Below are 14,835 nucleotides of genomic sequence, written 5' to 3'. Positions count from 1 at the left end.
TAACCTTCTCTTTAACAATGTTCTACCTCTTAACCCTTAACCCTCTGCATATTCCATGCCCCCTTGCCTCTGCTCCAATCAGCCATGCAGCAACCCCCACCCCTTCTCTCAACTTGCACCTACGTGAATCCTTCCCAAAGTATTCACCCTTTCTTTGGAAAATCTGTATTTTTCAGTTCTATTGAGTATCAATCTACTGCCACTTATTGTTGATTCATTTTACAACTAGTTTGTCTCTCAGCCATAAGTACAAATTCTTTAAAGAAATCCTTTATATAGGAGAGACTACATTTGTGACAGTAGGCTTGAGGCTTATTTGGCCAAACTAACATACTAACTCTTGGCTTAATTGTTCCAGATGATTATGTAGTTGTATAATATTTAATAACCTTTATTAATAGCTGTGCTTACAAATAAAATAAACGCAAGTACCCAAAGAAGCAGGTTAACTAATCTGTAACTGCATAAACAATAACTAATCTACAAGCCTAATGCTTTTAACAACAACAAAATTCACAGCATTGAGTATTTCATATTAGTGAGGTTTGGCAATGAGTTACCATTTCAATTTCTATTGTAATTTTGCCCACAGTTGTTTTCTTCCACACCACTGTCCTGTAACCCAAGTACTCTGCATACTAGCAACCCCTGTTTAAGCTGCAACTTCCCTTATACCTGAAATCCACCTCTCTTCTATATAACCAAGCCTGTCATAGCAGGGGAGACCATCTGCACAAAATAATGAAGATATTAAAATTAGTTTATTTTTCTACTTATAACTTTTAATAAACGAGAAGAAACACAGTAGTCTGTCTCATATAGAACATTTATAATACACAACAATCCATAAAGCCTCATGGTGAGGTAGGAACAGCTTTGGAAAATAACACACAGTCATTGAACATACAAAAAGGTAAAATGCTGTAGCACTAAAGACATTTGATCTGCATCTGCACTTAATGAGATGATAACTGCATTTAACTGCACCACATCTGGCCCTAAGGACAGGCAATGGCAGATACAACAATACAATATGAAATTTTCATGAAGAATGACAGCATACGCTGATAAACTTCATTGTGCTGTTTCAAGGCAAAACCATAACATGGCAATTTGTGTCTTTTTATATATAACCACATATTAATTGTATGTTACATTCCCTTCAGCATCTTTTAGCCAAAGACACTGGACCACAAAATTTTTGGTTTAAAAGTTTAAAATGAATAACATACAAAAGGCTCTTGTGCCAGTGAAAATGACTGCTAAACATTCCAGAGCTTGTTAGTAAAACAAATAGCATTGCCACATAATATCAATAAAGTTACATCAAAATGGTGCTATTACAATTCCCATTTCAGATATGGTCAAACACCATGTTTGACAGTTTCAATTAAAACAACAACCAACAAAAAAAAACCCTCCACCTTCCCAACAAGTTTTAACACTGTTTTATGACTTAACTGAAACTCAATATTAAAATAAATATGTTTGTACTGTAGAATTACTCTCCATATAGCGTGTGTGTTAACATCTTAAGACAGCAGGTAAATGACATTTATATCATTCAGATGATATCTGCTTCTAAACAGTAATAATCTTCAACTCAATACCTGTTAACCTACCAAATACTTCACACTAGTTTCCATAGCTCTTTTCTCTCAAAACTTTCAAAAATTAAAAATTAACTGAGGATGTTAAGATACAAACACATTAACAGCATTCTACTTATAGTGATTTTCTAAGGTTCACTTGATGGAAACTTTTCCTACTCAAATTACATACCTTACGTTTTCAACAGACTGTTTTCTAAAATGTTAAAATACATTACAGCAAAGTTTTTGAGGAATTTTTGTTTGATTTTTTTAAGATTCTGGTCCATACTTTTTTTTTTACCATGCAGATACCTTTAAAAAAAAAAAAAACAAAACACTAATGTTAATTAGTTAAACAATCATATTAGCTAAAAGGTGACAATGGAGAATTAAATCTCTCTCATCACTAAGGCTGCATTTGGCTTGGAAAATTTTCTGGGTTGTTTTAACTCAGGGGCATGCAGCACCTCCTTCTGACTAAACTGAGACAACAGACAAGTTTCTAAACATATATTCTAAATACACTGATCTTGCTCAAATATAAAAGAGCCAGTAGGAGAGTTGCAACTCCTATTACTGATGCAGTGCTATAAAACAGCAAATTTAAATATTGGGTTTAAGTCTCATAATAATTCAGGGTATTTCCCTCATTTTCTTTCAGGAAGGAATAAGCTATTTTGGAAAGACACTTAAATCCCACAATATTTAAATTATAAAAGCATGTTTTTTAAGGTAACGCTAATATAGCTAAAAATGGATTAGAAAGTGCATCATAAAGAAATAAATAAACTCAAAAGGTGAGTCAGTGCCCACTGATTTTGTTATTATGACACAGTCCTTTGGAAAAAAAGAGAATCCTATGGTAACACTTTGTTACACACAAGCTACTTAAAAGTAATTATGAAAAAAAAAAGGCTGTTACCTTCAAAACACTTATGAAAAAACCATAGCTCTTGTCTCACGCTTATTAGGATTTAAAAAATCCTCATTCAGATCATGTCTTATACTTAGATGTTATAGCATCTCTAAGAAACAGTGCCTAAACAGAACACTTGTAAAGACAACTCCATTTGAACGTAATATATTTTGCCAGTTATCCTATTGTATTATTATTGAAATGTTTATATAATGTAAACTCTTTTGAGATCTTAGTAAAATATTCTGTGGCTTAAAGTGTTGATAAAATGTTCTGTAGTTAAATCAGGAATGTACATGATACAGTACAGTTTGTAGCTTTCCCTCTCTCTTTTTCACCACATAATGAGATTCCCCAGTTTTCTAGTTTAAAAAAAAAAAAAAAAAACACAACAAAAAACTCATTTTTGCAAAATTCAAGGTAACTATCACTTTAGGAATTGAATTATGCAATACAAGATAAGAGTATTAAAAGATCAAGATGTATTGTAAATTGGCAGGTTATGGTTTTGGCCCATTATAGTAAACATGAACTTACAAACTATGTTCCTAAAATGACTTCGTTCTCATTGGAAAAACTGGCTGTTCTTAAATAGGCCCATTGCCAGCAATAGGCTTGAAAAGGGGAAAAAAACACTGTCTACCACAAAGATCATCCCTTTAAAAAGTAACTGTCAAGTCCCAACGCTTTCATTTTAAGACACATTAAACAATGAATTATTTTCAAATCCCAAAAGGTAGCCATCCCAAAAGTAGTCAACTATAAAAGTTACTGAAGTAGTCAGGACACCTTGTTTCTAGAAAAATAGAGCTATACATGATAACTGATATTAATATTCATCCTTTTGAGGACAAAAATCTGGTTTCTTCACAAAGCAAAACACTCTATCAAGAAAAATACAACTTAATACCCTAAAATAATATTTGTGTATGGATTGGAAATCCATAGCAACAATGAAATAGTCAAGAATAATTTCCTGTGTAAATTATGTAGCATCTTTGCAAAAATAAACCACTATTGGAAGATCTGAGCAATGTCAAGATAGGATGACTTACAGAACCTAGCTTTAATTATTAGTCTTGCTTTCTAAAAATTTAATATCCAAATTACATCAACCTCTGGGTTTCTTTTTTCTCCCATGTCAGTGACTGTTAGCAAAGCAAAAGTACTGCTGGTTATGCTTAGAAACTTTCATTTAAATCATTCATGACTGGTCACCATGAAATGACTTTAACTCTGAAAACAGCTTTTTCTTTAACACCCACAATTTAAAAGATTACGTTTTAGTAGCTTGCTTTTAACATGTAATTATTTGATTAAATTTAACAACCTTAAAAATACCGTATATATTTTGTGAGTAAACTTTCAGCTCAATGTTTCTAATGCCAATCTTACTTCAAAGTAATGCTGGTGAACATGTTAGTTTTAGACTAAATTTGGTAAAAGAAAACATGAGTTGAAATTCTCAAATTTAGAAATGTCTTCTGAATGTTAACATACAACAGTCTAAATAACATTTAGTTTGGTAAACTTTCTTCCCTGCTCTTACATATGCTCTATTATATATGTAAACTCTAGTTCACAATTTGTTGATTATCTCACCGTTTATTAGGATAATACTCAGCACTATAGAACACAGGATAGGAACTAATCTTTAGTATTAGAAATACTCCATGTGAAGAAAAAAAACTCCTACTAATATCCATGAGTCACTCTTATAGTATGCTGCCATTATGCCATGTAATGATCTCAAAGGGCAAGTAAATATTACCTAAAATGTCAAAGGAAAAATTTTGTTGATGATTTAAAGTTCTAGCAATTGAAATTCTTAAGAAACGAAAGTACAACACTGGGGGAAAGAAAAGCAGAGAAATTCCATTAACAATTTTAATTTATTTATCCCCCTTAATTAATCTTTACCATTGGACAACTGAAATCAAATGTCATTATGTTATATAAGGTTTATACTTACTTTAAACAAAAATGTAACATAGTGTTAAAACTAGCTTTCCAAAATTGTTACAGCATAGCTGTACTCTGCACTAATAATCACAAAGTTGTAATATAGAACTCTGTTATGCAGTTCCATTAAGTTCTTACAAAAATAGAATTAAACTGTGACCAGAACAAGGACTTCAGTTATACTACTTGGCAAACTTAGAATTTCAGTGGAGTCTTTTTCCTCTTGCAGTTTAAAGCAAAAGTCAAATATCACCTCTTTTCAAGACTTATAAAGACGATTCAGGTTGTTTGTTTGGCAATTTTTTTATCTCTATCACAACAGTAGGGATGCTTTCAGCTTTAGTCCTCCTGGGCTTCTTCTCTAGATTGTCACTAAGTTCTAAACAAGAAATGCTAAGTGTTGGGGGCTTTTCCACATCTTTTCCAGAATGGGCTTGTGGTCGTGTCCCACAACATTGCTTCAAAGCACACTGAGTTCTGCAGGCAAGCTCACACAGGGCTACACTTGATTTAGAGCCTACACTAGCAAATTCAGGCTGAATGGTAGTAGCATGAATTCCATGATTATGAAAGACGTCTTTAATGATTTTAGCCACTTGCATGTATGATGTCGGGTCTTCACATTTTATGTGAGCAGTGGCAATGATTCTGCTTCCAGCAAGTTGCCAAACATGTAATTCATGAACTTCCTCAACTCCTTCAACATCTCGAAGTTCTTTTATCAAATTTCTGATATCAATTTGTTTCGGAACAGTTTGCAAAAGGATAAGAGCAGATTCTTTAAGTAATGGATAAGTTGTGTAAAGAAGTATACAAACCATTACAATACAAAGAGTTGGATCTAAATATAGCACCCAGCAAGGACCAGCCTCAAAAACTGGTGCATGAGTACTATTAATTATTTCTACAAATGCTTTGCAGGGGTCAGGGGTACATGGGTTCACACAGAACTCCCCTTCAGGACAACCTTTCCAAGAAAAGTAAAAGACCAAAGCATTTACTACTACAATGACTGAACCCAAGGCATCTCCAAAGACATGCAGAAAAACTCCACGCATGTTAAGCTGGCCAGACTTATCCTCTTCTTCCAAATCCATAGGGTCAGGTTCTTTGATAACATTCCCATTCACTTGTACTTCTATTGCATCATTTCTGGATTTTTCTGGATCTGCAAAGGAATAGATATTTTGTATCAAATAGATTTAAAGTGTTTACATAAAACTTCATCCTTGTATGATTCCACTAAAGTAGTGAAGGAGGTGCCGAATTTTTCATAAAGCACAATTTTAAAACTCTGCTCAGGGCAATTTAATATAAATTGACATACTGGGAACAAGCCAGGACATAATGGCCAGGGCTAAATTAAGTAATTAAAGATGATACTGCTTCCCCACTCTCATAACCACCCACCCTCCTTGTGCCCCTCCCCCTTCAAAAAAAGTGTATCTTTTCTGTGGGGGTGGGGTCCTGTACTTTTCTCTGCTAGATTTTTTGGCAAATAAAAAAGGAAACAAAAAATTGAATGCTATCACCCAAAGTTAAATGCAACTATAGATGAGTCTATTACTACAAAATGCCTGATTTGACACTGGGCTCTAGTTGTAGTCACTAAGGTCAATCATTTGAGAATAAAATCAATTTTAACTTTTACACTTCTATCATGAACATAGAAAACAGCCTTTTTGAGGGGAGGGATTTAGAACTTAAATCAACATTAATCTATCAACAATCACAGGCTACTTCAGGAAAGGATGGAACTAGATGATCACTACCTTCCCTTCTAGCTCTTAAACCCAATGTAGTGATCTTGTAAAAGAATGATACACACCAGAGAAGTCTAATTTTTTGAATCACCCTGCTAAATAGGGGTGACAGGAAATCTAATTATGGATTACACCTTTTCAGTGTTCAACTTGCATTGCATTAACACGATATCCTGCACCTTGAAAAAAGGAAAACTGCCTATGTACTATGAAACAGGTAAATTAATATAAACGGGGAAATATTGGAAGGAAATACACCAAATTAACAGTCACTGCACTTGAGTGGTGGGGCATGGGCTGAATGCTTTCTCTATCTCCTTTCATCATTTCTGTATTTTCCAAATTTTCTTCAAGAGCCCTTACTATTAGATGAAAAGCTTCTATTAAAAATATGATAAGTTACCATCACTTTTATTTTAGAATGATTATGAAAATGTCTAAGTGCAGTTATGTGTTAAACATGGCCAGACAGGTACGCAGCTGATGGCTTGCAGGATAAGGGGTCAATTAACTGACAAAGGGCATTGCTGTTCATAAAAGAAACCTCTGGCTAGACTTTCGGAGCTTGGGAAGGCATTCAACACTAGCTATGCTTTGAATGCATTGTGAAACTTGTTTAATGGGCATAGAAACCTACTTCGCAGCGCAAGATTTCAAACCCCCAACAACTAAGGACATATTGGGGATCGATTTTCTCCGTTTCCCAGGAGGACAAGGAACTATCACTGGAATCATCTCTGATTCCGCTAAAACCCAAACAAGACACTCTCGTAAAGGCCGCCCAGGTCAGCTGCGGGCCGCCGCTCGCCTCCCGACCCGGCTCCTACCCTCAGAACCGCAATCCACACCTGCAACCGCCAAGGCCCCCCATCCCCTCACACGCCGGCAGAAGCGGGGTGACATTTGCGGGTCCTTGGAAGCGAGTGCGGGACCCGGGGGCGGCGGGCGGGAAGGCGGCGGCGCGGCCGCGCTCGGGCACCAGGGGGCGTGCGGGGCGCCTAGCCCAGGGCCAGCCCCGGGATCCGGCTCCCAAACCCAACCACCTGCGGAGGCGACTTTCTTTCCTCACCTGCCCGGTCCACTTTCATCCCGTTGGAGTTGCTGCTATTGGACACGAGGGTGTTGGTCTCCTCCTGCTCAGGCCTCTGCTCGCCCCGGGTCACGCCGGGGTCGCTGCCCCCGGTGCGGCTGCTCTTGCCGCGGACCCCCTTGGCGAGGCCGTGGCCGTGGCCGTGACCCCCGTGCGAGTGGCCGTGGCCGGCGTCCTTGCTGAAGCCGCTGTGGTGGTGGAAGAGGCAGAGCCCCAGCACGTTGACCAGCAGCCCGACCACGCCGACCACGAGGACCACCAGCGGCTGCTGCATCTCGTGCGGCTCGATGAAGCGCTCGATGGCCTCCAGCAGGATGGCGAAGCAGAGGCCGGTCAGGAAGATGGCGTTCACCAGAGCCCCCATCACCTCAGCCCGGATCCAGCCGAACGTGTTCTTCTGGGTGGCGTGGGTCCGCCGGGCGAAGCGCTCGGCCACCAGCGCCACCACCAGCGCCAGCACATCCGACAGCATGTGGAAGGAGTCGGAGAGCATCGCCAGGGACGAGGTCACCCGGCTCACCACCACCTCCAGGACCATGAACATGAAGGTCAGCACCAGCATGCACAGCAGCCGGCCCCGGTTCCGACCCCAGCACCCCATGGCTGCGGCTGAGGGGCCCGCCGGGCTCGGCTGGGCGACTCCTTAGGCGGCGGCGAGGCGCGGAGGGCGGGCGACCGGGCGATCGAGGAGGGCGGGCGGCGCGGGGCTCGCACCGCCGGAGCTGGGCCGCTCGGGGAGCCGCGGAGGGGATCCCGCAGCCGGACGGGGGCGAGTCCGGGGTCAAGCCACCGAGTCCCGAGTCTGCGGGCGTCCTCGGCGGGTCCGCGGTGCGCAGCTCCTCAGGCGTCTGTCCTGGGAGCCGGCGCCAAGGCCCGGCCCGGAGCCAGCAGTCCCCACACCCACAGCGGGGCTACGGAGGCGGCGGCGACTGTGGCGGCGAGGAGCCGCGGCTCCCGGAGCCCGGGGACGAGGAACAGGAGCAAGAACGGCAGCAGGCAGGCGGCGGCGCCGGGCGATTGGCAGCTCCGCGCCGAAAGGACTCCGAGCATCTGCGACCTCTCCGCGCTGGTCTCCTCGACTGTGGCTCGGTCGGACAGAAGAGCCGCGGCTGAGGAGCTAAAGAGGCGGCGGCCACGGCAGCTGCACTCGGCCCGGTCTCGGGTGCCTTCTTCGCCCCCCCGCCTTTGCAGACGGTTTACAAAAAAACTTTGCTTTGCACTCGGAACCCCCGTTTTCACACGGACCCGAGCGTGACAAGGCCCCGAGGCCCCGCCCACTAGACCCGGCCCAATTCCCTATTGGCCAGGACCCCCTCACGACAGCCGTCTCGCCCCGCCCACCTGCGTTCACCATTGGATGGAGGCACGGCGGGGCGGGAGGGGGCGGGGTCGAGGCTTCAACCGATAGGGGCGGGGTCTTTCCCTCCAGGAGCCGGGCGTGGGCCGGGGGCCTCGGCCGGGTGCAGCGGCGGGCGTCTGGGGGAGGGTGGCGGGGCGCGGGCCGCGTGCAGCGAGCGCGGGATGGGGGAGGGGCGGGGTGGGGCTGGCGGAGGCCTCCCGGGCTCTGCGGGGTCCGGCTCCGGCGCTGCGGGTCCCCGCGGTCCTTCGCACACCTGCGGGGACCCGGCGGCAAGCCGACTTTGAGCCTCTGAGCCGAGTCCACGTGGGGGCTGGCCGCTGTATGACAGAAGGCAGCCAGGGAGGGGCCGGTAGGGGGAGCCCCTGCGGTGGGGTCCTCGGGCGCTCCCTCCTGTCAGATTAATCTGAGACTAGGCCGCCGGCCCAGGGAGTCATAAACAAATGCTGCACGGAACTTGTGACTGTGCTCAACATCGAGCTAAGGAGGTACTCCATCCTGGCTCTCTTGCCGGTGGTGTGAACCGAATCTTTGTAAATGTTTTAGTAAAGCAAATCACCCCTATCACCATCGCCATCACCATCCCCAGAAGACCTTGTGTAAAGTCAGATATTTCTGTCACTGATTAAGTACAAGTTAGGGTACAGACTTCAAGTAGGAGAAACCTGGGTTCTGGTCTTTGCTTTGTCACTGTGAAAGACGAATCGGAGTTGATTATGCAGACTATGGCATTTAAACTATGGCATTTTATTTGGGACACCAAAGTTTTGCTGCTGCAAAGGAAGACAAAACAAGTAGCTTCCAGGTTCTAGGGGTGGCAAAGGATTTTTAGAGCCATAGAAAGCAAATTAGCTTGACTCCTACTGGTTGGACCACGGTTTGTCCCTCTTATAGGGGCAGGTTTAGGGCAGGTAGGCTTTAATTTTTGGGTCAAAACTAATGAATTAGAGGCTTGATTGGCTATCTAGGTCATTTGCCTTGGTGGGGATTTCAAATTTCAACAAAGAAGAAACTTAAGAGGGCATATTTTTTGTTTTCATTTTTGTTTTTTGGCTCTGATGATATCATCACTATCCAATTGTGTGACTTTGGGCAAGTCTCCTGGTCTCTCTATGCCCATTTATTCATCTATAAAATAAAGGATCATATTAGGGGAACTCTAATATTCCTCCTGACTCTAAAATTCTAAGGCTTTATGATTTAACAAACGTTTTACTTATAGACTACAAACACCAGAACTCCGTGTTGGTTGCTATGGGGAGGGGGTGGGGCAGTAAGAATGCAAAAGAATGAGCTTCTCTCCAGGTGGGGGTAAAATATAAACACATAATTTTTAAATTATGATGAAATACTCCTGATAAATTGTGCAAACACTGGTTTAGATTGAATATGTATATAGTGCGCTCAGGGTGGGTATTAGTTATCGGGAAGGAAAGACTTCTGATCCTAAGGTGGAGTCTGGGCTAGAATCATCAGACTGGCCTGAACGAGACCCCAAAGGCATCAATCACCACAGCCCCCAAATAGGCAAGACCCCAACTACTCTGGATTTCCGTAAGACACAGGCAGTGCCAGCCATTGCCTCAACATCCCATATAAGGCTTGTTTGGAGCTGTTATTTTGCATTTCTTGATAATTTTATTATTCCTATAACATTTTTTCTAATTTGCATCTGGTCTGTGTTTTTCCTCTCCCCATCAAGCCTGGGGAACTGGATCCTTTCCTCTATTTCTGTTCTGCTGGAATATAAAAGAATAGACATTACACTTAAAGTACAAGTAACTAAAGAAAAAATAAATTGGACTTCATTGAAATTAAGAACTTTTCTGCACCAAAAACTATTATCAAGAAAGTGAAAAGACAACCTGCAGAATGGGAGAAAATATTTGCAAACCATATATCCGATTAGGGGTTAGTATTAAGAATACTTAAAGAACTCCTACAACTCCACAACAAAGACAACCCAATTAAAAAATGGGCAAAGGACTTGAATAGACACTTCTCTGAAGGTGATATACAAATGGTCTATAAGCACATGAAAAAATGCTCAATATCATTAGGCATTAGGGAAATGCAAATCAAAACCACAGAGATAGCACTTCACACCCTGTTGTTTAAAAAATGGCTGTTGTTAAAAAAAAACAAAGGAAAATAAATGTTGGTGAGGATATGGAGAAATGGGAACCTTGGTACACTGTTGGTACAAATGTTAAATGGTGCAGCCACTGTGCAAAACAGTTTGGAAGTTTCTCAGAAAGTTAAGTATAGAATTAACAATTTGACCCAGCAATCCCACTTCTAAGGATATACCCAAGAATATTGAATGTAAGGTCTCAAACAGATATTTGTACACCAGTGTTCACAGAAGCATTATTCACAATTTGCCAAAAGTTGAAAGCAACCCAATGGGTGAGTAAACTGTGGTCTATACACACAATGCAATATTATTCCACAGTAAAAAGGAATGAAGGGGTGGGGAGGGCATGGGGAGTGCTGCGGAGCAGAGGTCTCTGCCAGGAGTCTCCAGGAAAGTGCAGCAAGGCAGGAGCTGGCAGCCAGAGCAGCCCCAGAGCAGCAGCTGCTGACCTCGGAGCCCAGTCAAGCTGGCCATGGTGTCCACACTGCTGAGAGGACTGAACAAGGAGGACAAAGAGCCCATCATCGAGCTCTTCGTCAAGGCCATCAGTGATGGTGAAATCATAGGAAACTGCCCCTTTTCCCAGAGGTTTGCATGATTCTTTGGCTCAAAGGAGTTGTATTTAGTGTCAAACCATTGACCTGAAGAGGAAGCCTGCAGACCTGTAGAACTTGACCCCCGGGACCCACCCACCATTTATAACTTTCAACACTGAAGTCATAACGGATGTAAATAAGACTGAGGAATTTCTTAAGGAAGTCTTATGCCCTCCCAAGTACTTAAAGCTTTCACCAAAACACCCAGAATCAAATACTGCTGGAATGGACACCTTTGCCAAATTGTCTGCATATATCAAGAATTCAAGTCCAGAAGCTAATGAAGCACTGCAGAGGGGTCTCTTGAAAACACTGTAGAAACTGGATGAATATCTAAATTCTCCTCTCTTTGATGAGAGAAATTGATGAGAATAGTATGAAGGATATTAAATTTTCTACACATGAATTTCTGGATGGCAATCACATTAGTTGATTGCAACCTGCTGCCCACACTGCACATTGTTTAGGTGTTGGCCAAAAAGTATCTGAATTTTGATATCCCAAAAGGAATGACTGGCATCTGGAGATACTTAACTAAAGCTTGTGGTAAAAATGAGTTCACCAATACCTGTCCCAGTGATAAGGAGGTTGAAATAGCATATAGTGATGTAGCCAAAAGACTCACCAAGTAGAAAGGAACTTATGTCTTCACATCTTCCCCTAACAGAATATGCTTTTCCAAACAGACTGCTCCTCTTCCTATAAAGCAGACATTTTATTTTGCATGAACATGCAGTTATTCAAGATTAGGTTAAAGGATAGACAAGGTATAGTTGCTATCTCAAAATATACGCTCCTAAGCAGTATTATTTTAAATTCTCTTACCCTGCCTACCTCCCTGTACCACTTTGGATGTATTATGTCCCCCCAAACACCATGTTCTTTAATTCAATCTTGTGGGGGCAGACATATTATTAGTGTTCCTTAGGTTGGAATCTTTGGATTAAGTTGTTTCCAAGGAGATGTGACCCACCTAACTGTAGGTGATAATTCTGATTGAATTATTTCCATGGAGATGTGGCCCTGCCCATTCAGCATGGGTCTTGATTAGTTTACTGGAGCCCTATAAAAAGCTCAGACAGAAGGAGCTCAGAGCAGCTGCAGCTGAGATAGACATTTTGAAGATGGCCACTGAAAGCTCACACTGACATTTTGGAGAACGCCATTTTGAAACGCAACCTGGGAGCAAGCAGATGCTAGCCACGTGCCTTCCTAGCTAACAGAGGTTTTCCAGACACCATCAGCCATTCTTCAGTGAAGGTATCCTCTGTTGATGCCTTACCTTGGATACTTTATGGTCATAAGACTGTAACTTTGTAACCAAATAAACCCCCTTTATAAAAGCCAATCCATTTCCAGTATTTTGCATAACGGCAGCATTAGCAAACTGGAACACTCCCCTACCCATATCCCCCTCTCCTCTAATTTGTAAACATTCTATCACAAACTTTTCAGTGTTTTTGTCACCTTTCTGGAGCCCTCACCATACAGTGTTTATAGATGGCAGAACTTTTGATGTGCCGTGTTTAACTGTAAAAATGGTAGCCATGACTTCATCAATCTACCCCAAACTGTGCATGACACATGGAATTTTATAATATTTAGTAAAAATATATAAAAGGATTGCTGTGTATCAGAAATATTGTTTCAATTTAGTCTATTCTGGATATGTACTAGAGGCTATTGTAACTCCCACAAAGAGAGCCTTTTCCAAATAGCCACTATGGATTTTGCTAGTTTTTTTTTTGTAGATGGCTTTTTATTTTTGTCTAAAAGCATTTATTTTTTATACCAGTTGTAACATCTGATACTGTGTAAAGGTTAAAAGTTTAGAGGAAGGGGATGGTAGTCTCAAGATCTTCCTCAAGCATTTTATCCTTATGAGAGAATGAGTATACTCTATCTAAATCTGTTATTTGTTATATGTAATTTACCCAGCTCCATTCATTTGGAACATTATTGCTTTCTTCCATTTTGTTTTTATTTTAAAAAGCTCCTTTTATTTATTTATTTTTAAACATAGACCTTTGTTGCTTGTAGATCTTTTAGCAACATTACATAAACTAATATTTAGTTGATTTAGCTCTAGCAGTACAATGATTAGTAATGTAAAAACTAACACTTATACAGAAATTAACCTAAGGAATGTGGGGAGGGTTTGTCAAGATAGCAAAAAAATTTTGTTTTTAAAGCACACACGCACTCACACACACAAAAGGAATAAAGTTCTGATACATGCAACAACATGGATAAACCTTGAAGACATCATGGTGAGTGAAATAGGCAAGACACAAAAGGACAAAGTGAAAGATCTCATTTATATGACATAATTAGAATATGCAAATTTATAGAGTCAGAAACTAGAATACACATTACCAGGGGCAGGGATGTGGGAGTGGAATGGGGAGTTAATGTTTAAGGGGTAGAGTTGTTTGGGGTTTTGGAAAAGTTTTAGTAATGGGTGGTGGTGATAGCACAACACTGTGAATGTAATTAACACCTTTGTATTGTATATTTGAATGTGGTTAAAATGGGAAATTTTATGTTTTCTATATATTTTACCAGAATAAAAAGTTTTAAAAAAACAGAACTGTACAACACAAACAATGAATCCTAATATAAACTATGGTCTATAGGTAAGAATATATTTATAATAATATTGGTTCTTCAATAAAGTTACCATACTAATGCAAAAAGTTAATGGGGAAAACTCTCTCTGCATGTATATGGAACTCTGTACTTCGTGATTTTTCTGTAAACCTACAAAAAAGGAAACTTGGAAAGTTTCTAAGGCATTATAAAGGAAGACTTGATAGGATTTGGTGGCTAATCAGATATTGGAAGGGAGAGAGTGAGGGAGAATTAAACAAAGATAGTTCCAATGTTTCTAACCTGACTGACAAGGAAAATATTGCCCCAAACAGATGAGAAAGTTGGGGGTCTGAATGAGGAGCTAGTTTTAAGGGGAAAATACTGAGCTCCCTTTTTAATGCACTGAATTTGAGGTGAAGGAGTGGACTGGTGGCCTTTAGGACTTCCAGAATCTCCTTTTTTTTTTTTTTTTGGTGTGGACATGGACATTGACATTTTTCTGGTCATATGAAACCATAGTTTCAAACCTCCTGCCAAACACTTTGTCTTGCCTAACCACTTCTTATATAGAAATTGGGGAAATGCCTGTGGATGGAAATACCCTGGTGGAAATGGCCAGGAGGTAGCTGGAAGACAAGGCCAATGCTTCGCTCATTTACTGGGAGCTGCAGTGCCCCCTTTGTTTAAAAAAAAAAGATCCCTCCAGATGTGCGAACTTAACGCTCTCTGAAGAACCTGGGAGAAACCCAAGGGCAGAGGTGCTCACAAGCAGGGTAGCCAACCCTTCAGTAACTGAACAGACTGAATTGGGAGATGTTTGGAGCCATGTA

General features: G+C 41.3%; 1 protein-coding gene and 1 pseudogene across 1 annotated transcript; one reads left to right on the top strand and one right to left on the bottom strand.

Annotated features, from left to right (window-relative positions):
* Positions 1–743: 743 nt before the first annotated feature.
* On the bottom strand, positions 744–8,507 carry SLC30A1 (solute carrier family 30 member 1). The gene is made up of 2 exons (XM_037824431.1): positions 7,303–8,507; positions 744–5,638 (listed from the first exon to the last, which is right to left on the bottom strand). The coding sequence occupies exons 1-2, from the start codon at positions 7,922–7,924 to the stop codon at positions 4,737–4,739; spliced, it is 1,524 nt and encodes a 507-aa protein (XP_037680359.1). The 5' UTR covers positions 7,925–8,507; the 3' UTR covers positions 744–4,736.
* A 2,809-nt stretch (positions 8,508–11,316) lies between these two features.
* LOC119515615 lies at positions 11,317–12,045 on the top strand (annotated as a pseudogene).
* Positions 12,046–14,835: the final 2,790 nt, after the last annotated feature.

Source organism: Choloepus didactylus, chromosome 2, assembly GCF_015220235.1.
Source record: "Choloepus didactylus isolate mChoDid1 chromosome 2, mChoDid1.pri, whole genome shotgun sequence".
Lineage (NCBI taxonomy): Eukaryota > Metazoa > Chordata > Mammalia > Pilosa > Megalonychidae > Choloepus > Choloepus didactylus.
This window is presented reverse-complemented; position numbering and strand designations above follow the sequence as displayed.

What these genes read in the sequence shown, in the direction of transcription:
- SLC30A1 (XM_037824431.1), bottom strand. Translation starts at nt 7,924, where the DNA reads ATGGGGTGCTGGGGTCGGAACCGGGGCCGGCTGCTGTGCATGCTGGTG. An exon ending in GATGAAAGTGGACCGGGCAG is followed by an intron (nt 5,639 to 7,302) that starts GTGAGGAAAGAA and finishes ATTCCTTTGCAG; the next exon opens with ATCCAGAAAAATCCAGAAAT.